This window comes from Pinus tabuliformis, chromosome Q (genome assembly GCF_031772625.1).
Source record: "Pinus tabuliformis cultivar Carrire ecotype Pingquan chromosome Q, CPIR1, whole genome shotgun sequence".
Taxonomy (NCBI): Eukaryota; Viridiplantae; Streptophyta; class Pinopsida; order Pinales; family Pinaceae; genus Pinus; species Pinus tabuliformis.
This window is the reverse complement of record NC_142296.1, coordinates 348,152,131-348,179,606: the sequence shown is the minus strand read 5'-3', so window position 1 is coordinate 348,179,606 and position 27,476 is coordinate 348,152,131. Positions and strand designations below refer to the sequence as shown.

General features: G+C 39.4%; 1 protein-coding gene across 5 annotated transcripts in view; it reads left to right on the top strand.

Annotated features, from left to right (window-relative positions):
* LOC149219613 (Sodium Bile acid symporter family) overlaps nucleotides 1-27,476 on the top strand; it is a 524,785-nt gene that overhangs the window by 205,478 nt on the left and 291,831 nt on the right. For all 5 annotated transcript variants that reach the window (XR_016249246.1, XM_089384430.1, XM_089384427.1 and 2 more), the window contains one exon: nucleotides 19,986-20,053. Coding sequence is in view for 4 of the 5 variants with exons in the window: in XM_089384430.1 (XP_089240556.1) it covers nucleotides 19,986-20,053 (68 nt within the window). In the remaining variant the exon portion in view is untranslated. The remainder of the gene's footprint in view (nucleotides 1-19,985; nucleotides 20,054-27,476) is intronic.

Here is a 27,476-nt window from a genome sequence, read left to right as displayed (position 1 = left end):
GCATGATTATTCGAATGCTGATTAGGCAGGTAGTGTGGAGGATCACTGGAGCACTTTTTAGTGCTGTTTTTCTTTGGATTCTGCTTCGATATAATGGATGAGCAGGAAGCAGAAGTCGGTTGCCATAAGCATCGCTGAGACCGGATACATACCTACGAGTATGATCTCGTATGAAGCTGCCTGGTTGGGGAATCTCTTCAGTGAGCTGTTTGAACACATACCACTGTGATTCTCTGTAACAACCAGAGGTGGGATTCGATTATTGAGGAATCCTGTATTCGTCGATTGCTTCAGCAGATAGACATCATCTAGGATATGGTAAGTCGATGAGCAAGGAGTCTCCATCGCATTAAGATGATGTACAGGTCGATACACCTTGTCAAAGCCCCGAGGAAAGATCTAATCTGTGATTTTCCCAAACGACTTGGAGTCGTCAAGAAACCCTTCTACTTGCATACATTGAGCTTTGGGAGCTCTGGGGGCTTGCGGTTCTTACTGGAGCAACCTACGACCATAGGGTGACTCACCCTCCCCTGGTGTTGCGCACTGGAACAAGATGATTCGCTCTCTTGTGGGACAAGATGAATTGCTCTCCTGTGTAGCAGGATGATTAGTTCTCCTGTGAGGCCTGGATTGATGTGTTCTCCATGGCGGCCTGGATTGATGTGTTCTCCATGGCGATTGTAGCAGGATTGATGTGTTCTCTTGTGAGGACAGGATTGATTAGTTCTCCTGTCAAGGCATCCTACCCATGCAGTCTGGGACTCATGGGAAGTACCTCTCATCTGATCAATGAGCAGGGAAATGAAGTTAGGGACCATACTAGTATCAATGGACGCATTGTTGTATCTACCGTACTCCCTATGCTAGGATGACCTCCATTGATCTGGGATCAATGATACTGGTCTGGGACCAGTGGTAGGAGTTGTACCATACTATGACACTGACTTCGGGTCGGTTGAGACTGGTCTGGGACCAGTGGTACATACTCTGAGACTGACTTTGTGTCAGTGCAGTACTGCTCTGGGACTAGTGAGAGTGGTACATACTATGACGCTGACTTCGAGTCGGTTGAGACTGGTCTGGGACCAGTGGTACACTCTCTAAGACTGCGATACTGGTCTAGGACCAGTGGTAGGAGTGGTACTTACTATGAAGCTGACTTCAGTTCGGTTGAGACTGGTCTGGGACCAGTGGTACGCACTCTGAGGCTGACTTTGAGTCAGTGGAGGATGATACTGGTCTGAGACCAGTGGAGTTGTACTCACTATGACGTTGACTTTGGGTTGGTTGAGACTGGTCTGGGACCAGTGGTACATACTCTGATACTGACTTTGAGTCAGTATGATACATCCTTCTTCATAATTCGGACAAAAGCAACGCAGAACAAAACAAAGCAGAGGAACGCATAACAGAGCAGAGCCGTACAGATCAGTGCAGGGCAGAACAAGACAAAGCAGAACAGGAAAAATAGAGCAGAGCAGGGCAAGGGTCAGGCTGTACAGGGCAGTGCATTTGATGGATGAATAGTAACGACCGATAAACAGATTGCAGATGAAGTTCTCCCTAGTTGAGAGGGAGTGTTAAAATTGGCAACTAGGGCAAAACTTCATGTGGGTCATCTTATTCATGGCTGATAATATTTTTATTAGATTCCTCTCGTCCAGAGGTGTAGGATTGTTATAAAGATCATCCGATTCTGATAAGTATTCATGGAGATATGAATTTATTTTGATTATGGAATTCTTATCAAGCCGACCTACAACTCATGTAGGCTCAGAAGCCCAATAGTCGCATCTATTCAAACACCAACATTGTGTATAAATACAGGAGGACTTTTCCTCATTTGGACTCACTCATCTCATCACATCTCTCTCTCTCTACTGCGCAGAAAAGAGTCTCTTCTCTACTGCGTAGAAAAGGGTCTCTCCCTCACACATTTGAAGCCGAAAGCTGCCGAAACTGAAGCTGCAACTGTAGAAGTAAAGTTTGACCTGCATGGACTAGAAGATCTCCTCATCTGAACTACGATGTAGGTTCATCTGAACCTCCTTTGAAAGCCGCAACTTTTGATGGTGGAATCAAGTCAATCCGACAGACGGTTTGCAAGATATCGACTGCCCTAGTTTGAAGCCGGAAGCTGCCGAAATTGAAGCTGCAACTGCAGAAGTAAAGTTTGACCTGTGTGGACTAGAAGATCTCCTCATCTGAATTGCGCTGTAGGTTCATCTGAACCTCCTCTGAAAGCCGCAACTTTTGGTGGTGGAATCAAGTCAATCCGACAGACGGTTTGCAAGATATCGACTGCCCTAGTTTGAAGCCGGAAGCTGTCGAAACTGAAGCTGCAACTGCAGAAGTAAAGTTTGACCTGCGTGGACTATAAGATCTCCTCATCTGAACTATGCTGTAGGTTCATCTGAACCTCCTCTGGAAGCCGCAACTTTTGGTGGTGGAATCAAGCCGATCCGACGGTCGGTTTGTGAGATATCATCTGCCCTAGTTTGATGATGAAGCCGCTAATGCTGATGCTGCTGATCTAGGGTTTGCTACTGCTGATATGAATCAGATTTATTGTACTATTTCTCTCTGCTGAATTATTGAAGATAAAAGAAGATTTGATCAAAGGGTTTCCCCACACATTGTGGGGATTGTCCCTGGCTAGCCGCCACATCTTGTGTCACTTGTCTTGGCTTGTTTTCTGTCGATCGTTTAATGTTCTATCTGCATTTTACTTTATGTACATGTGATTGCTAATCTATGGATTATAATAAGAAAAAGAAGCAAACTATTATAAGCACAGAACATACCATAACTTAACACTTTAGAGGGTACAGTTGTTTCCTTGCTCAACAAGAGAGGTTAATAAAGGATCCTATTAGGTGGTTTCAACCTCTAAGAGAGTAACAGATTCATGGTACATGCGTCAATGGCAAATGTCATGTGAAATGACGACGGAACGAAGTGGGGCAATAGGGAAGGCTCTAAGCCACATGCCATGGTACAAGGGTAGCTATAATGAGGGAAGACCACATATTGGGTGTATGGATGTAGGAGAGAGAAATCATGGTACATGAGTTACTTCGGCCTTTGTTTTTCTGCCCTTCTTCATATGCCTTTTGCCTCTTATTATTTTTCTTTCTTTTAATTGCTCAGGGTTTAGGGGATGAGAGCATGATGTGTATGATATAGCAATGATTAACCCCTTTAGGTTGGGCAGTTCATCACCCACTAGGGTTTCAGACAATCATGGGTTCCTTAACGATGCAGGGGGCACACATAGGGGCCCTAGGAACTAGGGTGATGGCCATAATAATAAGGGGTAGAGCTCATGTTTGGCTTCTGCCGACATGCTAAATTATTATGTCCCAATTTTGTGGTACATTTCTTGTTATAAGTGGCCAAATGATGCTTTGGACTTTCTTTTTAGATGCATCAACCTCCGAGGCATCGTTCCAGGTTCGACCCAAAGTGTGGACAAGGGGAGGGGGAGGCTAACACCTCGTGGACCCAATGGACAAATGTCAACCCAGATGGGGAAAATGTGAAAAGGGCTAGTAATGAGTGTAGGGGAGTGAAATATATGGTGTTAGGAAGTGGGACCACAAAACCAAAGTTAGGGTTTCCCTTGTAGTGCCACTCCTGAAGCTATTAGCCAATAGAGAAGATCCCACAGGATTAGGATACTAGATTAACCACCAGGTTTGGACATGGGAACAAGAGTACAGACCAAGCCCATTATTTCCTCTGAATACCCCCACTAATCCATGTCCAAATGTGTCCATGAAAAGCAAGCATAAATACCCAATTACATAATGGAAAGCCATACCTTTGGGGTTGGAAGGCCCACTTTGAAACATATGATCATAACAGATGGGCGAAGGCACATGATGGTTGTCTCAAGTGGCGGAGGATGGCGGCACATCGAGCTATCTGGTGGCTACAAGGAGCTGTTGGTTGCCAACTGAAGACAAATCTAGGAGAAAAATTATCCTATAGGGGTCACCCACTAGTGGTGGGTAACAAGGCCTATCTAAGGTGTTACTCCTCAAATCCTTCACCCTTGTATGGATAGAGGCTATTGCAAGGGGCTTCAAGTGTGGAGAAACTTAACTTCATTAATGAGTATCCACCTTGTCCCTCAAGTGAACCCGCATGCCATCTTTCCAATGTGGGACTATGCCAACACTTGATCTGCATGGTCACGCGTTTTAAACTTTTCTCCAAACATAGACTTGGGATCTTCAAAGAAGATTTCCTAAAATGTTTATTCAACCAAGACATATGTCTTGGAGGTAAATTTTTAGAAGTGCAAATTGCAAATTTCAAATGAAATGTAAGTGATGAAAATAACTTGCAAGTAAATGTAGTGCTTCAAATGAGAGATGGTTCAAGATAACTCAAGAAAGATGCCAATCCACATTAGATGATTTATTATACTTGCATGAAAATGAAATGAGATCAATGTAGCATGAGTTAATTAAATTAGCATGTAAAGTGACTTTGCATGTAATGGAAATAAACTTCAAATGTTGGATATGACGAGCAATTGAACTACACTATGAAATGAGCGATGAGTTATACCAGCTGCAAATGAAACAAATCAGCCAGAATTAAATCAACAAATAAGATACAAATTTCCATGAAATTTGGATATGCTGCTTAGATCAGCAAGAATGTGAGTTAGAGAGTGAGTTATAGCATGTAAATGTGAGCAAATGAAGATGGAAACTACTTGCGAAAGAGGTTAGAAACTTAGAAATGCAAAATAAGAGGCCCAATCACCCAAGATTCCTCCTACCAAATGAGGAGACTAGGATGCCAAGAAGATATCCCCAAGTTCCCTCAAAGGAAAACTTTGCTTTTATTATTAAATTGAACAACCCTCTTATAGAGAAATGAGGGGCTTGAGACTTGAGGAGGGTTTACAACAAGTTTCAAAGAGCAAGCATACTCCTCCTCAAGATCAAAGAACTAGAAATGACAATGATACAATGAGAAGCCTCTCAAAGGCTACTCGCTTGTTTCTCCCAAGTGATGAAAGTGAAGATACAAGTTCTCAAGATCAAATGAGATATAAAAATGAAAAAAGAAGCTACAATGATGTTATAAGACTGCAAATCAAGAGCTTCTCAAAGAGGAAACTTGCATTCCTCCAAGTGATTAATCTTGGTAGTACAAATCCTTCAATCTTCTATGAGGGATCCTTGCACAAAGAGGAGGGAAGAAAGGTATGGTTTGATCACGAGTTAGGTAGGTAGAGAAAGTCTCAAATGGTTGATCCTTAGCTCCTTGATCTCCCCCCTACAAATCTTTTCCAATAATGCCTCAAACCAAATCCTCCAAGACCCTAGAAGAATGCGCAAGCAAGAAACCAAAAAGAAATTAGATCAAGCGAATAAATGCAAGCCACAGGTTTGGTAGAATATACACTAATGTGCATATGCAAGACGACGCATATTCCTCCTTTGCGCAAGCAAGAAGGACTAGTGTCCTTCCACAAGCTCTTGAAGCTAGATGAAATCAATGACAACGCATGAAATATGACAAGTAGATTTGAATTTTGAAATAAGTTTGATAGAGAGCTAGGGTGAGAAACCCCCTTTCAATTTCACTTGATGAGCCTTTGAGAGCAAGTTGGCTTGATATGAGTTTTTACAACCTTCGCCTTGAGAGTAATTTCATTTAATCGAGAACTTACCCCATGCTCATGCTCCTTTGCAACACATAAAATGACTTCTACACGCTTAATGGAAATGCTAACATCACAATGGACTAGATTGAGCAATGAGAGAAGAGGCTAGATGTTCAACCAAGAACATTCTAGTTTTCTTCAATTTGGAGCATCTCTCTAGGCCAATAATTAGTGCAAGATAACTTACACAAATATGGAAAATGAGCTAAGAAATTCGAATTTCAGAAGTATAGGACATGAAGAACATAAATGGAACAATATTACCTCAAAGGAAGAAGAACAACATCACATCAAATGTAAACCCCCAAAGTCTTTGCTTTATTGATCATATGAAAGTAGTGAGTACAAATTTTGCTAGAGATTCACCAGCCCAATAGCTCATCTAACCAATGTATCAAATGAGGAGCCCAAGGCTCATTTAAATAGAAAAATGGGAGATCCCAATGTGAGAGCTCCTCTCCAAGTGGCAAAGTGACAATCTCAAGGCAACCAACCAAGATCCCATGCAACAATTCAATCTCTCCAAAGAGGCTTGTGCAATCCTTGATTGAGTGATTCGTTGGAGCAGAAGAGGCATATGTTCATGGTGAAGTGGAGTGGTAGAAAACACACTCCTACATCCCTCTCAAACGGATCCTCAATCAAATCTCCATCAAATATTGAATCACACTTGAAACTCGAATTGATCTCCACAAAAATTGTGAGTTCCTAGGGGAGCTTGTGGTCCCCAAAGAGTTCGATTTTCTCTTGTAGTCCTCTCCTTGATTCTTGGGCATAGGTGGAGTCCACATCATCCTTGATCTTTAATTTAACTCTTGGTTATTTTTCACCTCGTTTTTTAGGCATAGTTTTCAAAACCGGCCTTGCTAATTGGTTACCGGTCTAACCGGCTGGTTAGCAGGCCCACTGGTCGAAACCGGCCAAAAAACCTGGTTAGAGGGGGCACTTCTCCATTTTTTGCCCTAAACCGGTCCTAACTGGCCGGTTAGGAGGCATGCCCACTGTGAGCCCAAAAATTGACTTTTTGACTGTGTTTTAGGGGTTTTGGAGGGAAACTAAGGGTGCTTTCCCTCCAAAAACACCCTCTCCAAGCCTTTAAGAGGCCCCTCTCCCTCTCATTTGTCTCACACATCTCATTTGGAGTGTTTGTGAGTTTGCTTGGGAGCTTGGAGAGTGTTGAGTTTTTGCTGGAGTAGTGGAACAACAGAGTTTAAGCTAAGTAGTAGTCATTATGCCTACAAAAGCCAGAGATACTGCATGGGCTCATTGTGATATGATTGATAGCAAAATGATCTGCAAATATTGCCAAAAATCCATTCAAGGAGGGGGTATTAACAGGTTCAAACAACACTTGGCTGGGATAGGAGGCCATGTAAAGCCATGTGGAGCACCAAATGAAATAATAGGGCATATTAGGGCAAAATACCTTCAGAAGTTTGAGACTCAAGTCACTAAACCAATAGAGAAGTTTGTGACTGCAAAGTTTGGGAGTCGAGACTCAACCAACTGAGTTTGATCATGATGACTCATGAGAAGTTTCAAGTGATAATGTTGATCACTATTATAGTATTATCATATATGTAGATTGCAGTCTTGTAGTAGGCCACTGGCCCCATAGTTTGTAGGCTTTGTTTTTGCACTCTAGAGGCCATTTACAGCCTCATTGCTTATGTATTTTGTGATGATATGTATTGCACTCGGTGCCATTTTGATATATTCACCTTTACATGGTATATAAATGAGCAATATTTGCATATTTTGTCTCTATTGGCTTGGAATCATGGTGTTAAATCTTAAAAATAGTTTTTTTCATTAAAAAATAATCATTTAATGTATTTTTCTAAAAGTAGTTTGTTTAGACCAAACCAGTTCTGGTTAGACCGGTTCTGGTCGGTAAACTGGTTCATTAGGTGGACCAGTCCAGTCACCGGTTCCGGTTTTAAAAACATTGCTTTTAGCATATTTGACTTGGAGAGAATCTTTGTTTTCTTGGCTATTAAATTGCCACATTTTCTCCTAGACTTCGGAAAGGTGGGTTTTGAGGGGTAGAAATACATTTTATGGTCCCCAAAATGTGTCTTAGTAGAATGTTGAGGTGTGTTGACGATGCTGGACCCGCCAACATGTCAGGGGATCTCCCCGGTAAGAAGTCCCAATTAGACCTCAGACCGTTTGGTGTAGGAGTCCCAACAGTGGGTCGTACGGTAATGCCTTGACCGCGATTTCGCATAGAGGCAAGTAAGATAACTCTGTTGGTAGCAAGGGTGTGACATATGCAATGAGCCAAGGAAGGTGCATGAGAGGTTCTAACACATGGGGGTTGAGATGAGTGCGCCCCTTGGAAACCTGTGATAGCATGGAGTTAAGAAGGGAACACACGAGCAAAGATGCACCACAACATGGAAGACAAGTTAGCTAGCAATCCAAAGTGATGGTTAAACCAACAACACATTTAAGAAAGATTCATACATACATACACAGAAATAGCTATACATGCATGCGTAAGCAAACAAATACATATATCATTTAGAGTAAATAGATAGCTGAAATACAATACAACATATGCATGAAATGTGTTGGCTCTTGTTATATTAAGAAGTGTAAGTTCCAGTCATACAATACATCCATGTCCAACCACTAGTTCCAACAACGGAATGTTACAACCACAACCGCCTGCTCCTCCAAAGAGATGTACTAGCTCTGTGCAGTGGAGAAGCCAAGGCTCATTACAATACTATCCAAGCTCTCTCTAAGATAGTCCTATCGGAAGCTTGGCTGACCAAAAGCCTTTACAATGAGTTATGAGGGACTATTTATAGCAAAGGGTGGGGTGACCCTTGACATTCCCCTTTGTGACAGTTCATCTACCCTCATGACTCTTCATCTACTCTATGACTGTTACATCCAACTATCGACACTTGAACTTACACTTGACATAACGTTAAATTACAATGCACATGTACCCATGTGAGACAAAAATGACTTGAGCAAGCCATGCAAGACATCACTATGACTTGGACAACTGTGGGAAGTCCAACTCTTCAACATCCTCGCGATGATCAACAGTAGCGTACTGATGCCAAGATTGGTAGTCTGCGATGGTGTCTATGTACTCCAAGGTGACATCTTTCTGGAACCTGACTCTTGCCTCCATAGCATCCAGGTACACTACTCGGGCTCCTCTGTCCAACTCGTCTGAAAGCATGCACATCATTGTCTTCAATGCGGCCGGACCAACAACATACTTGTGCATGGTGTCTGCATTGATCGACAAGTCTAGGCTGGTGGCAATGCACATCAACTTGTCAAAGTACGAGTCAAGCTCTAGTCAGACCTGTGCCTTTGTCTTTGCCTGGGTGAGAGTCCCAATAGATGGGATCGCATGTGCGCACACCACAACATCCATACTCTTGAATACATGTGCATGGAAAGCCTGTAGACTAGTGATGAGCTGCGGGAGCTCTTCATAGTTTTGGATCTGACTCTGGGTGCGTGCTTTCAGCTCGAGCACTCTGGGCTTCATCATCTTAGGCAAGTGAAGCAGGGCTCCCTTGTATCTCATCGTCCATGTTTGTATGTAATCAACAGTAGCATGCACGTTCGACAAGATACATGCTCTTCTAGCACATCATTGCTGCCATCCATTGAGATGGACGACTGCCTTATGCATGGTACCAAACTTGGAATACAACGCTTGCATAACTGTGTCAAGGGACAACACTTCATCAAGTATTGCCTTCTTCAGTTCTGCTTGGGCGAATGCTGTCACCAACTCTCCTCCTTTCTTGGCCGTCTGTAGCTCCTTAGCCATTCACTCATTCTCAGCTATCAGAAAGCGAACACTTGAGCTAGTGGCTTCGACATATTCTCTAGTGGCATCGGCCAAGGCTGTTGGATCTTTGCGCACATCAAACACGATCACTCGTTCCTCATACTTACAGTCCATCATGCCAAGTTTCTGAAGGATCTTAATGATGTACTTTCCTTGCGCAACAAAAAATTCACCAGGATTTTGCCATATTTCCAGTCCCAAATAGTAATGCATAAGGCCAAGATCCTTCATTTCAAATTCAAAAATCAACTCCCTCTTACACTGGATAATAAGATTCTTAGCTGCTATAAAAAATAGATCATCTACGTATAATAGCAAAATCAAGGGCTCACCTTGAACAACTTTAAAGTACAAATTTGTGTCAACATGTCTCTTCTTGAAACCTTGACTCAACGAATAACTATCAATATGAGAGTACCATGCCCGAGGTGCCTGCCTAAGCCCATACAAGGCTTTCTTCAATTTACAAACATGTGTTTCTCTATTATGAATCTCAAAGCCTTGAGGTTGCTCAATATAAACTTCCTCTTCACTAACTCCATTAGTAAAAGCAGTTTTAACATCCATTTGATGCAATTTCCAACCTATAGTAAAAGGAAGAGCAATAATAGATCTAATAGAGGAGTACCTAGCAACAAGAGAAAATGTGCCTTAATAATCTTCTCCCTCTTTCTAGGAGAATCCACGGGCCACAAATCTTGCCTTGTACTTCTTAATGCTTCCATTAACTGCATGCTTGATTTTGTCGATCCATTTGGAAGACACAACAAATTTCCCTTTAGGTCTTGGCACAATTTCCCATACATCATTCTTCAATATGTATTGGTACTCTTCAATCATAGCATCTTTCCAAACTTGATGTCCAACTACCTCTTCATAGGTGGATGGTTTAGATTCAATGATCTTGCACATCAATGTTGCATAACCTGAATACTTCTTAGGCCTCTTGCTTTGTCTGAAGGTGCCACGAGGTGCTACATGTCCTTTTGCTTCTTTTAGGGTTCTTTCAAGCCAGGATGGTCTTTTTCTTGTCTCAGGTACAATGACTCTTGGAGATTCAACAGATTCATGTAGTTCATTTGACTCTTCAGGAGGATCTCGTTCCATAGGTTTAGGCTCTTTAAGTTTAGATTCCTCATTCTTAGGAGCCACATGCATCTCATCATCAGAGTCCAAGTTTGATCCTTTGGATTTCCAGAAAGCAACATCCTCATCAAAGGTGACATCCATGCAAGTTTCAATTGATCGTTTTCCTGGTACATAGATTCTGAAAGCTTTTGAATTTTCGTTGTAGCCAACAAAAGTTCCCTTCTTCCGAGAAGGCTCCAACTTTGTTCTTTTCTCCTTGGGCACATGAACGTAAACATGACAACCAAAAATTCTTAAATGTCAACATTGGGCCTCTCACTAGTGAAGACTTCTTCAGGAGCCTTATGATCCAAAATTCGGTGTGGGCATCTATTTTGAACATAAACAACTTCCTTGGATGCTTCTCCCCAAAGAAACATAGGAAGCTCTTGATCATGAAGCATGGCTTTGGCAACTTCCATGATAGTTTTGTTCTTCCTTTTAGCAACACCATTTTGTTGAGGATTGTAGGGAACTATCAACTCCCTCTTAATTCCAACGTCCCTGCAAAAAACAATTAGTTCCTTGGATACATACTCTCCATTGTCAGATCTTAAAGTCTTGATCCTTCTTCTTGTAGCATTTTCAACTTGTGCCTTGAATTCCTGAAACTTTTCAAACACTTCATTCTTGGATTTCAAGAAATAAATCCATGTTTTACGAGAGTAATCATCAATGAAAGTAACATAGTACAAATGTCCACCCAAGGATTTGCTAGACATAGGTCCACAAACATCAGAATGTATAAGGCCCAAGATTCCTTTGGACTTACTATCACTGTGAGTAAATCTTCCATTGTTATTTTTCCCAACTGCACATCCATTGCAAACTCCATCATGTTCAATCTTGATTTCAGGTACACCTTTAACAAAATCATTCATTTTAGTCAAAGCTTTATAAATAAGTTGTACGAAACACCAAAATGTCTAGAAGTTTCCAAAACGGGGATGGCCCGAAACGCGACCTCCGGAAAATGGAAGTGCGGTCAAAACGTCATATACATGTGTATATATATATTATAAATAGTCAATATTAAATAAATTATAACACATTATTTTGCAAGAAAAGAAAGAATGAGACATATAAATGACATTTTAGAAGGAAATCCAAATTTATATTAACTCCAACAGATGATTACATGATGCAAATATCCAAAATTAGCCTTTATAGATGAGGCTTTACATCCAAGACTCCAAAATTAACCTTTATATGTGAGGCTATATGTGCTAAAACTGAAATAAAACATGAACTAAAGACAATCATGGCTACATTAGCATATCATTACTAATACAACTCCTCATCCTCATCAACAAAGATAGGACAAGATGATTGTTTAGCAGAAGAGGCAACTCTACTAGTGCTTCCAGGTGCACTTGCATCACCACTGACACAAATATCAAGAGCAGAAAGAGAGAGATCTAAATATGGACATTCTTTATCCACATACCATTCTTTATGAGGTCCACTTGTATATTCTTCACCCCTACGAGACATAAGGCGTAGGTTTGAATGCACATGTACAAGGTCCTCTTCCATTTGTGATTCCAACCTGTTGTGCTTCACACTATGAATGAAACTATAGGTGCTCCAATTTCGTTCTGTTGATGAAGAGCTTGCCACTTGTGATAGAATACGAGTGGCAAGACTTTGCAAATGAACACCATTTGCCCCATGACAGGTCCACCACTTAATTGGGTCCATGGTCCTGCTCTCATCCAAAGCTGATATGTCTGCAAAATCCTCTAATCCAGTAGCAAAACATGCAAATTATTGCTTTACATCAGTTTGTAAAGAAGCTGGAAATATGCTTTGAAAGGCTTTCTTCACTCCATTGGCCACCTCCTTGTCCTTATGTGGACCCTTCCTCTTCCCATTGCTTTCAGCAATGAATTCTTCATCATAAAATTTTGGATTCAAAGCATGTGCCAAAGTGTGAAATGGAGTGTTGAAGGCATTTCACTTGGTAACAATAATGGACCTCACTTGTTCAGCAAAATCAAAATCCACAAAAATAAGTGTGGGAGCCTCCTGTGTAATAATTTCCACAGTTTTTTCAACCACGGTATCCATGCCATCATAAACCTCTCCTAAGAAAGGTTTCTCTGTGTCTACAACTCGAAGAAGATCAAATGCAGGTGATGTGAACTTGAGAGAGAAATCAATCTTTCTCCACCAATCTTCATCAACCAACACCCTCCTCACCATATTTCGCTTCTCTGAATCTGCTTGTCTCCACTCAGCCCAAGTTGTACCCACCACCTTACTCATTAATGGATTTTTAACATGAACAAGGTGACACAACATGATGAAGTTTGAGGCATATCGTGTCTCAGTAACTTTCTACACTCCACTTTGGAGTATTCTCGATATATTGCTTGAGATTGGTGGTGGTTGGTGATGAATTTTATAATCTCCCTAGCCTTCCCTGTGACCTCCTTAATCCATTATGTTTTTGCCTCAATCTCTTCTAAAATCATATTCAAATTGTGGACAATGCAAGGAGTCCAAAATATGTGATTGTATCTACTCTCAACAATCAAGCCTGCAACTTTGCAAACATGTGCATTATTAGTGATAACTTGCACCACATTTTCTGACCCTACTTGTTCAATAACAAAAATTAAAATATCAACAATGAAATTACTATCCTTTATCTCACCCGAACAATCTTCTGCTTTGATGAACATGGCTCTTTTTGGTGATGATGCAATGACATTAATCAAAGGCCTGCATCTTGTATCAGTCCAGCCATTTGAGATAATAGAAACACCTGTACTAGCCCATGAGCTATGAACTAGTTTGAGAACATCATCAAGAAGTTGCCTCTCTTTATTTAGCAAAAATGTTCTGAATATTTCATAGTTTGGGCCCTTGTAACCTTGAGGAGATTTGCTAATTGCTCTCACCAAATCTGGCCAATATGGGGGTCAAACCACATTAAAGGGGATGCCACAAGCAAGGATGGCCCTTGCCACTCTTGAGTCAACTTCTTCTCTCCCTTGACTATCAAGCATTTTCACCAATCTGTTGACTTGAATTGGAGTTGATGGCTTTGATAACTCGGCTTCTACTTCTAGTGTCCCCCTCTTCCTTTCTTCCTGAACAATCCTTGGCTCAAGGCTATCAGACATGCGAGAATTGGTAGTGCCCATGCTGATTTTGCTTCTTTGATCCTTCAACCTTTGAGCATCATCTCTCTCTTTCTTGAATCTAGCCCTCACCTCTACATTTTTGGTATGTGCACACACATCAATACCCTTTATCTCTTCATGCAAAATGTGAGCCCTCACTCTTGTGTAAGAGCCCTCGAAGGTCTTTTCATTTTTGCACAAATTGTACTTCCATTCCCATGTACCACCGGAACCCATCTGCTTCACTTTGGTAACATACTTCGATAGAGGATACTATTCTTGTTGCCTGCTTGCTTGGGTGGATTTAGGGGCACTTGAAACACAACTTTGAGAATCCATGATTGCTGCAAAATTACAATAATACAAAATGAAAAACTCACTCAATTTAGGGGCACTTGAAACACTACTTTGAGAAGCCATGAATGATGCAAAATTAGGAAATGAAAACTCACCCAACTAGTTGCTGCCCACACTCTTCCTCTTGCTTCCCATGCCCTTCCTCTTGTTGCCCACGCTCCAAAACACAAATAAACTCCTTGCTGTTGCTATAGGAAGCTCTTCTTGCAAAACAATGTGTGAGAAATGAGTGAATGAAGTGCCTTTTTAAAGAAAAGAAGAGGTTCATAGGGTTTCTAGAGAGTTCTATTCTTCTCATCTTCTAGAGAATTCCATTTGTAATTTTTTTTGTTAAATTTAGCTAACAACCACATGAAAATTATTTTATTAGTGTGTTTTGGTGTTAGATGGGGCCCACACCCCCTTTCCATAAGTTGAGATGGCTGAAAAAGGCTTAAAAAAACTTAACTTTCTTTTTAGCCGCCGAAACTTGAACTGTTGCGTTGAAACTCTGCCATCCGTACCATCCAGCGTTTCAAAATTGCGAAACACCGTACGGTACAACCGATATTGTTTTAGCGGCGTTTCAACCCTGTTTCAGCATTTCGGGCCATCCTGGGTATTGGTATGCCACTAAAAGTGACGTTTCCTGCAACATAGCTTTATAATGAACATGAGCATACCTTCTATGCCATAGTTCACAAAGATCGGATGCGTTGTGTATCAAGGCTTGAATTGAGCGTCCAAGGATACGATATAGGCCTCCAATTCGTACACCAATGACGTTGGTACATTCAAAGGAGGAGTCTTTCTTCCATACTAGAACTTGACCATCAATGAAGGCAATTCTATATCCTTTGTCTTCTAGAGATGAAGTAGGCAACAAATTCTTCTTCAAACCAGGGACATATAAAATGTTGTTAATAGAAACATTACCCCCTGATTCCAATTGAAAGGATGATGAACCAATGCCCTCGACTTCGTATTTGCGATTGTCTCCAAGTTTCACCCTTTGAACTATCTTCTTCTCAACCAATTTAGAGAGATTCTCATTACTTCCAGTCATGTGCCTAGAGGCACCACCATCTACCAACCAATTTCATCATGTTCTGCAATGGAGCCTGTAAAAGCAGAATAAAAGAAATATTCATCATTATCAAAATCCTTCTTCTTACGCCTCCTCTTGTATGATGGTTCATTTATATCAATTGCAAAGTTATGTTTCTTCTGTTTTCTTTTTTGATCATCATTTCTTTGAGGACACCTATTTTGATAGTGACCATATGCTTGGCAATAAAATCATTGAACATTAGACATGTCCCTTCTTTCTTGAGAGGGAGGAGCAGATCTTGATGAAGGTCTTCTAGTATTTCTTTGAAATCTTCCAAAATTTCTTCCCTTTCTATTCTTTGAGTGGGCTACAAAAGCTTGAGAATCTTCACTTGGATTTGGAATCTTGCCTTTGGACATGAGCCTGGATTCTTCTTAAGTGCAAGCAACCCATAGCTTGTCTAAGGGAGCAATTTCTCTTCCACTAATGCTTGATGCAAAAGAATCCAAAGAGTCATGCAGACGGTTGAGTGCTACAACTACTAATTCTTTATCAGGTACTTCTTCTTCAATAGCTTTGAGTTGATCTCTTATTTGAGATATTCTCACGAAGTATGATGCCATAATATCATTTTTTGTCATCTTGACATCACGAAGTTGATTCCTTAGACTTATAGATTGACTAATGTTGTTGATGGTGTACAATCCAATGAGAGCCTCATACATTTCCTTGGAAGATTTAAGATCGACAATATAAGGAATCAAATGATCTCTAACAAACTCCACAATGATGCTCATAGCCAAGATGTCATCTTCTTGGAACTTGTCTTTTCCTGCTTGATCAACTGGTTCAATAACCTTTCCTTTCACAATGCCCAAACCTTATGCCTTGCAAGAACAAGGTCAATTCTAGTCTTCCATGCCTTGAAGTTTGTAGCTCCTTCAAGCTTGTTTTTTGTCTTCATGAAGTAATTCATGATGAAGATGGCCAATCAAGACAAAAGATGTAAGACTTCAATGCTCTTCAAGATGATCCCAATGCTCTTCAATGTGATCTCAATGATCTTTAATGCTCTTTTCCTTCACCAAAGCTCTAATACCATGTTGATTTTCTAGTAGCAAGCAAGACTAGAACAAAATTTCAAACTGATAACAACTTCCAATGATACAATTTGATATCTTTTAGAGCATTCTAATCATTAAGCAGTTATACTTGAAAATTTCAACCATAAAGTAGAATAGAGCAATAGAGATCACACAAGACAACAAATCAAGAGACACCAAAATTTCTTGGGACAAAACCTCCCAAGATGGAAAACTCGGTAATCTTTCCTTATGAGAGAGAGTTCAATTCATCAACAATACATCATAATATTCCAGTCAAAATTCCAACCGATTCTTCAATAATTTCCAAGTCAAAACCAATCAAAGGAGAGAAAAAGTCAATGCACTATTCAAAGTCAAAGTCTGCACAAGAGGGCCGAATTTCGGTCTGAGGCTTCTGGTCAAAGGGTTGAAATTCAACCTGCAATTCGTCAGTCAAAGTCTTGATCAAAGTGCCATAGTTGACTTGTGGTCAACTCTCGATCAACGACCCAAAATAGAGAGAAATCTTTGGTCAAAGATAGTCAACGAACCACAAAAAAACATGACCTCCAAATCTAGTCAAAAGCTCAGTCAAACAATAGAAAGAATACCCAAGTCAACGCTAGTCAAATATGTTGGCCAACACAAAAGTCAAATTCTCCTTCTTTCTCCTCGCATGTGTGAACAAATCTGCTTGTGTTGGTCGAATGAGTGAGTGTGATGATGATGCCATATGAGGTCAATCGAATGGCAATATATATGTGAGTCAAGAGGTGGGTTTTGACCATAGGGTCAAACCCTTTCAAGTGGTGGGGTGAACTTGTGCAATTGAGGCCGACTTGGACAATAGGATTATAAATGATTTCTTCTATGTTTCTGCCAATCAAATTACTGATTGAAGCTACCAATTTTCAAGAATAGGAAATATTTTGATGGAAATACTTGTTAAAGCTACAATCATCAAAAGCGTCTACTCACTAAAGACGTCTAAGGAATAAAAATCCATTACCTTTAGACAAAGTAATAAGAAGACAAGGGATTTTACCTTCTCCAATGTAGCTAGGTAGCTTTATGTCTCCTAAATCAACTCCTATAATCAAAACTTGCAATAAAAGTCCTTGATGGTGCTCCCAAAACATTTGGCCACACAAAAAAAGTTGTACATACATTGAAAGAAAAATTATTTACCTTAATTCTACAATTTTGGAGCTATCTTGCTCATGAGTTCTTCCATTCATCATTTTCAACTACAAATGAAAACAACAAAGCCTGATATAGGTTTTAGCTCAACTATTCTGTACAATAATATAGTATTTTCATAATGTATTAAAATATTTACAAGAATCTCCTAAGTGAGCTAAATAGATAAAAAAATCCCATAGAGAATTCTTAGACACAATGTTCTAGTTGAGTTTAGTGCCACATGTTATCTTTCTCAACTTTCTAGTGTGTGTAAGATGCATGCATAGAGCCACTTGTCTCCTCTATTTGCAAGGTGCTTTCCAAGAAACAACTACCTCAATAAAGTAATAGGAATTGCCTAGTCAATGAGGTAGGGTGCTTTCCAAAATGAGTTCATGAGTCAAGTGTACAAGCCTCAGGAAGAGGGCTCTCTCCAAAAACAATGACCTCCATAATAATAATAAATTACTTGTTCAATGAGGTAGGGTGCATCATCAATGTATGTATGAGAATGTCATGTGATAAAGCTTGAAATGAGGGCACTCTTCTATATATGCATGCACCTTTCAAGTGTAATGGTTGAGTGTTGCTTCCAAAAGCCCTTTGACCAAGAAATAACATAAAATATCACCATGAACTAGTGCACCCTTGGTCTTTGAGCTTTCTGGACTATTTGATTGGAGTGTAGAAATAAAACAATCCTTTAGGCAAGTGAACCTTACTAACTTGAGCTTTGTGGACACATTTAACTTGGTTGAAGCAATAAAATATTCCTTCCTCTAGTTTTCCCTAGGATGAAGTTCCATGTGTTTTACAACTACCATTTCAATAAAATATAGATGCTAGCATGTGCCCTTGAAGAGAGAGAAAGAGTGCTCAATTTTTAATTGTACCATCTAAAACACCCCTTGACCATGTCAACCATGAAGATGCCACCATAGATCATGTTGCCTAGGTACTTTTGGAAATGGGTCCACCTCAAAGTCATGATCTCCCCTCAAAATACGTAGAAGTAGACCTCCTTTTGATCAAGTGAAACCATCACTAGTCCCTTCAAATGTGTGTAAGGTGTGAACACAATTATGCAAGGAGTAAGTCCTCATAGTGGAGTGCATCATCTAGGGATGTGTGCATGAATGTATAAGGTGGATGAGGGGGAGGGTCAAAAACCTTGGGGTGCATCCCTAGTCAACCTAATGCTCAACAACCTCCTCAAATATCATGTCAAAGGATAAGGATAAGCATGGATAAGGTTGGCAATTATTCAAGGAGTAAGTCCTCATAGTGGAGGGCATCATCTAGGGATGTGTGCATGAATGTATAAGGTGGATGAAGGGGAGGGTCAAAAACCTTGGGGTGCATCCCTAGTCAACCTAATGCTCAACAACCTCCTCAAATATCATGTTGAAGGATAAGGATAGGCATGGATAAGGTTGGCACATGTGAACAAGGCCAAATTGAGTCAAGGGAAAATTGGTTTTCTTATGGATTGCCTCAACTTGTGTGCCAAATGAGATGTGATGACATATGTTGTGTACTACATATGCATACATTGTACTCCATAGTGAATAATTAGTGAATGAAACTTAGGGAATTAGCCTCAATGAAGAATTAGAACATTAAAGTATTGATAGGCTAATAATTAGGCACTTACCTAGGGTTTTAGGATTTAATGAAAATATCTTGAACATGTTAGGTGTGTTCACACTGGAAAAGTGTAAATATGAGAATTGATGGGTTAATATGGCAATAAAATTAGGGAATTATAGGTAAACTGTACCATATGCCTTCTAGGAAATGAAGCGGAATGTGACATTTTTCCTAGGTAAATTGTAGAGATGTGATGTGATACACAATCTACCTAGGAAAAATAGTGAAGGTAGATTGGTGTAGTGGACTTCACGAAGGAAAAAGTGATAATATGCTTGCAACAAACAAATTGCATAGATTAAATTATGGAAATCACCTGGAACTTGAATGAAACTAAGAAAACATTAGTTAAGTACGTCACCATGCTAAAGGAGACTCATGATCTAACCATGCAACACAAAGTGAAAGTGACTAGGATATGATGAGGTGATCGCCATAATAATGTTCCATGGACATAGTGCACCACTAAAGCAACTTCCCTCAATAATCCGACGTTTGGAAGGCTAGAATGATTCACACCTACCTGCATAATACCAAGTTTACCTCTCATACAATATGAGGGGTTTCACTCTCTATACTTTATATTGCCTTTGACCTATTAAATTTTATTTATATATTTAATTTCAATATCAAATTACATTGTGATCATTATTGTATAAAGTTCGGAAGAAGCTCTAATAGTTGCTTATTTTTTTAGCATCGTTTTACATTGTGTCCTGTGCCAAACATTTATTTTGTCGTCCATTATATTGAAAAGTTCTTTACTTTTGAAGGTGCAGAAAAATGGTGAAACCATTGTTCTAAGCTATAGCGCTTATTTCAGAAAACAATTTTGTTGAAGTTTTATAAAATAATCTATTGCATTTAATTGTATTATCAAAATATTTTCTTGTTGCAGGTGTGGCAAAGTTTGTGGATGAGAGACGTGAACTATTTTCAATGATTAATAGCATCTTCCTTAGTTTGGTTTGTCCTTGCTTGACACCTTCATTTTAATCTTAAAAATTGTCCTTTTCTTCTGGGGTACTTTTATGTTTGCACAGCACATCCCTTATTTAAATTATGAATATAGTTACAACCTTTATTTGGCCAATAAAATGTAAGTGCCCACTTGATGATCTTCATGATTACGTCATTTTTAAATTCATGTCTTGCAATATGACTTATATGGCAGTAATTAGAGGAGGATAAATCAAAAGTAATGTTAACACCTGAAACTGGAATGGCTTTAATGTAACTAGAGAATGTACACTCTCATCTCATATCATCTCCTTGCACTTTGGGTTAGTGTTTGCTGACCAAGGGGGTGATTCCTTACACAACTTGTAAGCAATGTGTGGACCCTTAAGATTAAAAAAACATCACCAAAGTGCCATAAATATTTTCTATACTTCGAAATATTAGACTTGTTAGATAATCTTCGGCATAATCACATAACCAATCTTTTGTCGACGCGTTTCGAACCAACCAGTGTGGTTCATCGTCAGGACAAGTTGAAGAACCAATCCGGCTTAGCGTGATTAAATAGCGTGTGCAGAGACTCCAACGGCTATAATGCTAACGGCTAATTTTGACCGAATGATCTTGGTCAAACCACTAAATTAATTAATAATTCACGAAAAGACTAACAAAGGTCAATAAAGGAATTCATATGGTAATTTAAATAAATAGTTATATTATTGTTATTATCCAATTATCAAGAGAATACATATTTTAATTCTGATGGTCATTATATCCCATAATATATATTAATTAATCTATGTTTAATTATTGTAAAATACAAGTATTAACCTATATTTAATTAAGATGGTCATTCTATCTCATAACATATATTAATTAATTTATATTTAATTATTATAAAATACAAGTAAAGGTAATCCATCATTCTTATTTTTAGAATTTAGTTATACTAGGTAATTGTGTACTAATTAATCTATATTTAATTATTCTAAAATACAAGTATTAATCCTTATTTTATTATGATGGTCATTAATCTCATAATATATATTAATTAATCTATATTTAATTATTATAAAATACAAGTCGAGGTCATCAATCATTATTATTTTTAGAATCTAGTTCTATTAGGTAATAGTGTAATAATTATTTAATGGTCTTAGGTAAGTTAGATCTTCACTATTTTGTTCCTATAATATATCATATATAATATTTAAATATATTGGTCAATAAAATATATATATATATATAATCTATTTTTTAATAATTAATAAATCCAAATAGATTGTTAAACCATTAATCTTCCTAGAATTTAGTTATAACAGGTAAAAACCATAATTTAGAGTTGTTACAACCAAGCCTGTTAATAATAGTATACCTAATATTATTGTTATATCATCATTAATGGTCAAATAATTAGATCATTGTTTATTAAAAATTAATAAAGAAAATCAGACCTTAGGTCAAAATATTATTACTAACAAGAAATTACCATAATTTATGGTTGATATGCTTACTACTATAACCAATAATATGGTATATCATAATATATCTTAAAGGTCAAATATCTAATAATCAACAAATTTTATTACATAATTAATTATTCCAAATTTTACTAAAGTTGATTTTGTCATTAATAATTATAAGGTTGAACCACACTGGTTGGTTTGAAACGCGTCGACAAAAGATTGGTTATGTGATTATGCCGAAGATTATCTAACAATATTATGGATCACAGAAGTCTAAATTCCTTAATATTAGACTTGTAGTCTACGTAAACACAGTAAATAGTGAGAAAAACATATATTTCCACCAAGGATGGACCGCTGCTTTGAGAAACATGAAAATCTGTTGTTAAACCACAAATACCTGCTCTTCGAATTGCATATTGTTAGAGATAGTCATCATAATTAGAACTTAGACATATTAGGACTTAGACAGATAATAAAGTCTAAACTGATGTAATAATGGAGCATTTAATGTAGTGGTTTAAAGTTAGGTATTTGAAAGTTACATAATATGCTCCTAGTCTCCTACTATGTATTGAGACATTGCACCATCTAATGATATGAATGATCTACTCTTTCTCATTCTAATAAGTATTCTTGTCCATGCTTGTGTGCGTAAAATCATCATGGTATCAAAGATTCAAAACCACCGTAAGGAGTGGTTGAGGAAGCGAGTGAAGGTGCTAGGTGACAGCAACCATGCACACTGTTGGACAAAAGATAAAGTGAGCAAGTTGAATTGACGTTGAGGGAAAAAATCAGAAAAGAGAAGTATTGGCTGAACTCCGAAGACGCCTTTTGCATGGGAGATCAAGGAGATACACTGCTTGTATTGTCTTTACTTGTGAGAACAATACAGGTCTAAGAAAAAACCTTGGGCTACACTGGAATCGATGCTATGAGGCAGGGCATAGGGAGTCACGGTAGCTGCAATATGTTGAAGTAGGTTATAAATTGCTAGAGAAAGGGAACCGACACATTGTTAGTTGACAGAGGGCTACTATTAGAAAAGTTCATTGCTACTTGTTCCAGCGATTAAAATGATGTCAGAGTGAACAATTTTTTTTGATATGTTGGATTATAAGATGTCAATGAAGTGAGTTCAATGCAAGGTTGTTAGAATCTGGGAGTGGAGCAGGAGCGTTGGGAGCGCCATTTCCCAAAAAACCTTGGGAGTAGAGCATCCTGTGATTATTATATATATGTTGGAAACTAGGAAAATCCCGAGAGGGGGGAAAATCATATTTTATCACTTTTAACAATATTTAGCCAATTTCTATTTAAATATTCAACAATTAACCACGAAATCAATACACAACAATACTATCAACATCACACACATAAGCAGCACATGAAAACATTGTATGTACGTGGAAACCCATAGAAGGAAAAACCTCAAATCTTTTTGTTTTGGTGTAAATGCAAGCACCAACATTTTACATCATATTATGTCGGTACCAACCTACAGGAGGCTCCAACCTACTTTTCTTTGCAAACACCACTTATTGGAAGCACCAACACTCACTTTTCATAGGCGCCAACCTGCTGATCTTTTTCAATCACCTACTTGAAGGAGACACCAATCCCCTGATAAATGAGGTAAATATTTGTCCTAACAAGTTATTTATGATCTTGTTTCTGCAACACACTCTCTATTTTTGATCCTCTTGTTGAATTTTCCATGGCAGATGAGAATATGGTTTGGATCTTAAATTCTCTGACACAAACACACTCAAATGCCACAACAATACTACTTTGCATAGCAAAATCTACACACATTAGTGAATCTACTAGTGCACATGACCATTTTTAACTTTTTCAAACCCTTCTTCGTTATATTACAATCTATAATACAAAAGCCTTAGGGCTCCCATACGAGAGATTGGGAACCTTACATATAGCCTTGATACAAGATACAACTAGAGCTTGTTGTCAGTTCTTTGACAACCAGTCTACCCTGATCAAGACAATAGTTGACCTATTTGCTGATGTGGTACCTCGTATTTTTGTCCTGAACACATTTGGCAGGTCCTCTTGCCTCCCATTCTGCAGCTCCTCAACCTGCCTCTATCAATGAACTCTGATCCTTTATGTGACTGAACTTGGCTCAACGAACTCTGCCCTCTGGCTGGTCTTTTGTCCATCAAAGAACCCAACACATAGGGACTTCAATCGGCTGTTCATAACTCCATTTGTGAACAACTTTTTAGTCTTCCTACTTCTACCTTCCTTTGCTGCTACATTGGTGGGAAGTCAAGGGCATAGAGGTTGCCCACTCTCATTGAAGATGTCCTACTCTTTCACAGTGAAATAGGGCTGATACAACTGCTCTCTTGGCTTCCTTTTATACCTTCAAAGAACAAATCCTAGAGCACCAACAATTCTGCCCTACTAGCAGTCTAGTATGTGAAATTTTATCTATTGCAGCTTCTGGAAATTACTTTCCTAATTGTTAATTAAATTTAACAATTTATTTATTGTTTCCTACAACAAATATTGAATAACTCACACTGCAATCTACACAAATAAAATTGCGGAAGAATAAACGCTGGAAGAAATGCTAGCACACACACACATAAAATAACACAGTTATTTTTGGACAAATTTCCCTGGAATAACCCAACTTGGGAAAATCGGTGTAACAACTGAGAGTTTTAATATTAAGTAGCAGCGAAATAATCTGAGTACAATTCGATGTCGAAGTTAGCAATCCTATAGAGAAATACTGGCAAAAATTTGGAGAGGAATTTTCCTCACCCCACAGGGAATCTCCTGGCACAACTTGCCTTTAGAATTTTCCCCCCCTGAAGCTCTGCGTCAGCCTCTGCACTGCTTTGCGTAGTTGGTTGGACGACTTTCTTTAGACTGGACTCTGATGAAGTCGTTTTGCCTTCTGTTGACTAGAAAGCCGCCTGTCTGGCACCCTGGGACTCCTTCCCAACCTCTAGAACTGAAAACGTAAGTCTCACCTAGCTAATTGACTTTGCCTCTAGAGGCTACTGCGCTTGTGTCAGCCTCTCAGTGGCTCTTCTGCCTCTCTGCAAATGCACTCACTGGATCTAGAATACTTCCTTCGACTTCACTTTTTCTGCCCCTTTCTCACTACTTCGATCTCACTAGCTCTCTGTCGGGCAACTGAATGATGCTACTGTGGAAATCGATCTGCTCAAGTGTATTCTCCAATTGCCCATCGAATTCTTCTTATAATACTTTGTTGGGACTCCATCAGCCAAGATTAAATCTTAATCGATGGCTAGGATCATCTTGAATTCGATCCGTGTGAGTTTCTAGATCATTCACGCATTGACTTAATTAATTCTGATTAATTAACAATATTTCTAAGTTTAGACTTGGGAAATATTTAAAAACTGGTTAATAATCTAATTAAGTCATTTCTAGGTAGAATTTCCAGAAACGATTTTTGGGTTTTGGAGATCTCATGTATTCTAGTCTCTTCACAAAATTTTGAAGGCTAGAACACATCCGATGCTACAAAGAGTAACACTCCCTCTTAGCGAGGAATGTGTTCTAGTGCTCCACTGCACATCTTGTAGCAACACCTTGTCTATGCATCATCTTCTGTCATGCTATTGATGTCTGGCCGCTACTTCCCATCACCTATTGCGCAACTCTGATATACACTGCATCTGTGTTGCTGCTAACCATGTTGAATTGCTGCCAACACTGCATCTGCACTGCAACTCCCTTTCATCTATTGTTGCTGCAACTGCAACATCTGCAATTGAGAATCATCCTAAATACTTAATCAACTGTGATCAGTATGATGCATCTGTCTCCCAAGTCTTTGACTGTTGCTAGTATCTGTAGTCACTTAAGAATCTGCGTTGCTGCTGACTCTGCACTATGCCAATTGCACTGTGCTCCTCAGCATCTAACTGCTACTAATCTCTACATGTGTCATTCTAGCATATGACTGCATCAACTGTCAATGATCCATCCTGATACTGAATACTGTGGACCCCTGTAGCAAGGTATTGATCCAAGAGGTGGACTCCTCAAAGATCCTGCCCATCTGTAGCACTCTGGGCTACAAAACCAAGTCGCTCCACCTCACTCTTGGAGGTATGTCAGCAAATATGGCTAAGTCTTCCTTCAGCTTGGAGGAAAGCCTATCAATCTCTACTAAAGCTTCCTGTTGGTACTGCTTCTCCTCCTTGTCCTTCTTCCTTAGAGGCCACTGGGTACTGTAGTGATTGAGCTCACCATACCTGAAGCACTTGACCTTTGACAAGTCCTTCTTCTTTCTATGCTCCCCCTATCCCTGACTGGGACCCTTCGATGCGAGGGCCACATTCTCCTCTTGCTTCGCCTGATTCGATCAACTGCTGCTGGCACCAATGGAGCTCTTCAATAGAGCTTGTCTCAACTCCTCCTGCTGCAAATCGACCCACATCCTGTCCCACCTTGGCAAGGTATCTCTGCCCAAAATACTTTGGATGAATACCTGCCACTCCTCGGAGACACTATTTAGTGCTAATCGCACTAGCTCTGTGGGTTGAGGCGCTGCCCCAACAACTGACAACTGGTCTCAAAACTCCTGAATCCTGGCGAGGAAGGAGTCTATGCCTTCCCCTATCTGCATCCGGATGAGCTTCAACTTCTCTTCTAAGCACATCTTTCGTTGCTCGAAAATTCCTTGGTATAGCATGGAGAGGGTATCCCACATTTCTTTGGCCGTTCCCTTGACCGCTATATGTCATACAACATAATCTTTGACTCCGACTAGGATCAACGTCTTTGCTTGTGCCATCTCCTTTTAGTACTCCAATTGATCTGCATCCCGGGGTACTGCTACCATTGCATCAATATATGGCTTCACGCCATATTCATCTAGAATGAAGGACATCCTTGCCTTCCAGATGACATAGTTGGAAGTGTTGATTTCTAGTAGCATCGGATGTGCTCTAAGCCTCAAGATGTGTAGAGAGGCTAGGACACATGTATTCCAGAATACACAGAAATCGTTTTGGGAAATTCCACCCGGACATAGTTTTACTAAAATAATTAATTATTTTTAATGGATGCCTAAGTTTAAACTTAAGAAATTAAAATAATTAAAGGGTATTAATTAAACTGGGGGTGAAACTTCTAAGAAGATGAGGATCAAGGCCAAATGATCTGAGCCATTAATTAGAATCCAATCTGGGCCGTTGATTGATCAACGAGAGGATTATAAGAAGAGGCTTGATGGGCATTTGGAAGATACCTTGAGTGAGAGATCAGGAGATCGATTTCTCAAGAAAGCAGCATAACTATTGTCGGAGAAGTGATCGAGGTGATTTCTTGCAATGAGGGGCGGGGATAGTTTCCGGAGGAAGTTTCCCTGATCTAAAGAGTTCAAGGCAAAGAGGAGAGAGGCTGATGCAGGGCGACACAAAGCTACATTGTGGCAACGCAAATCTTTAGAGGGAGTCTGAAAATATTGTTGAGGAATAGTTGGGATCTAGTGCCAGAACCAGGGTGTGAGATCGGGAGGCCAGAGGGCCGAAGTTTCAAGCTAGGAAAGGATCAAGAGGAGGTGCAATGCAGTCCCAGTAGCAGTGATGCAGTGATTGTGTGGGTGCGATGCAGTACTGTGCAGAGGTAGCGCAGACGCTCATCTCCAATGCAGATGAGTGCTAGATCTTCCAGTGACAGGGTGAGATCATCTCACTACCTTCTTGCCCAATTAGATCTTTGTATAGGATTGCCAGTGTGGGCATACGAAGAATTGTATTCAGAAAACTATTGCTTAATAATACAAACCCTCTGCTGCTGCACCGGTTTTCTCACATTGGGTTTTTCTGGGGACATTTGTCCAAAAACAACGATGTCACTTGTGTGTGTGTTATTTCTTCTTTCTCAGTGCTTGTTTACGCATGTAATTTAATTAGTGAAGGTTGCAGTGTATTGGTTTCGATATT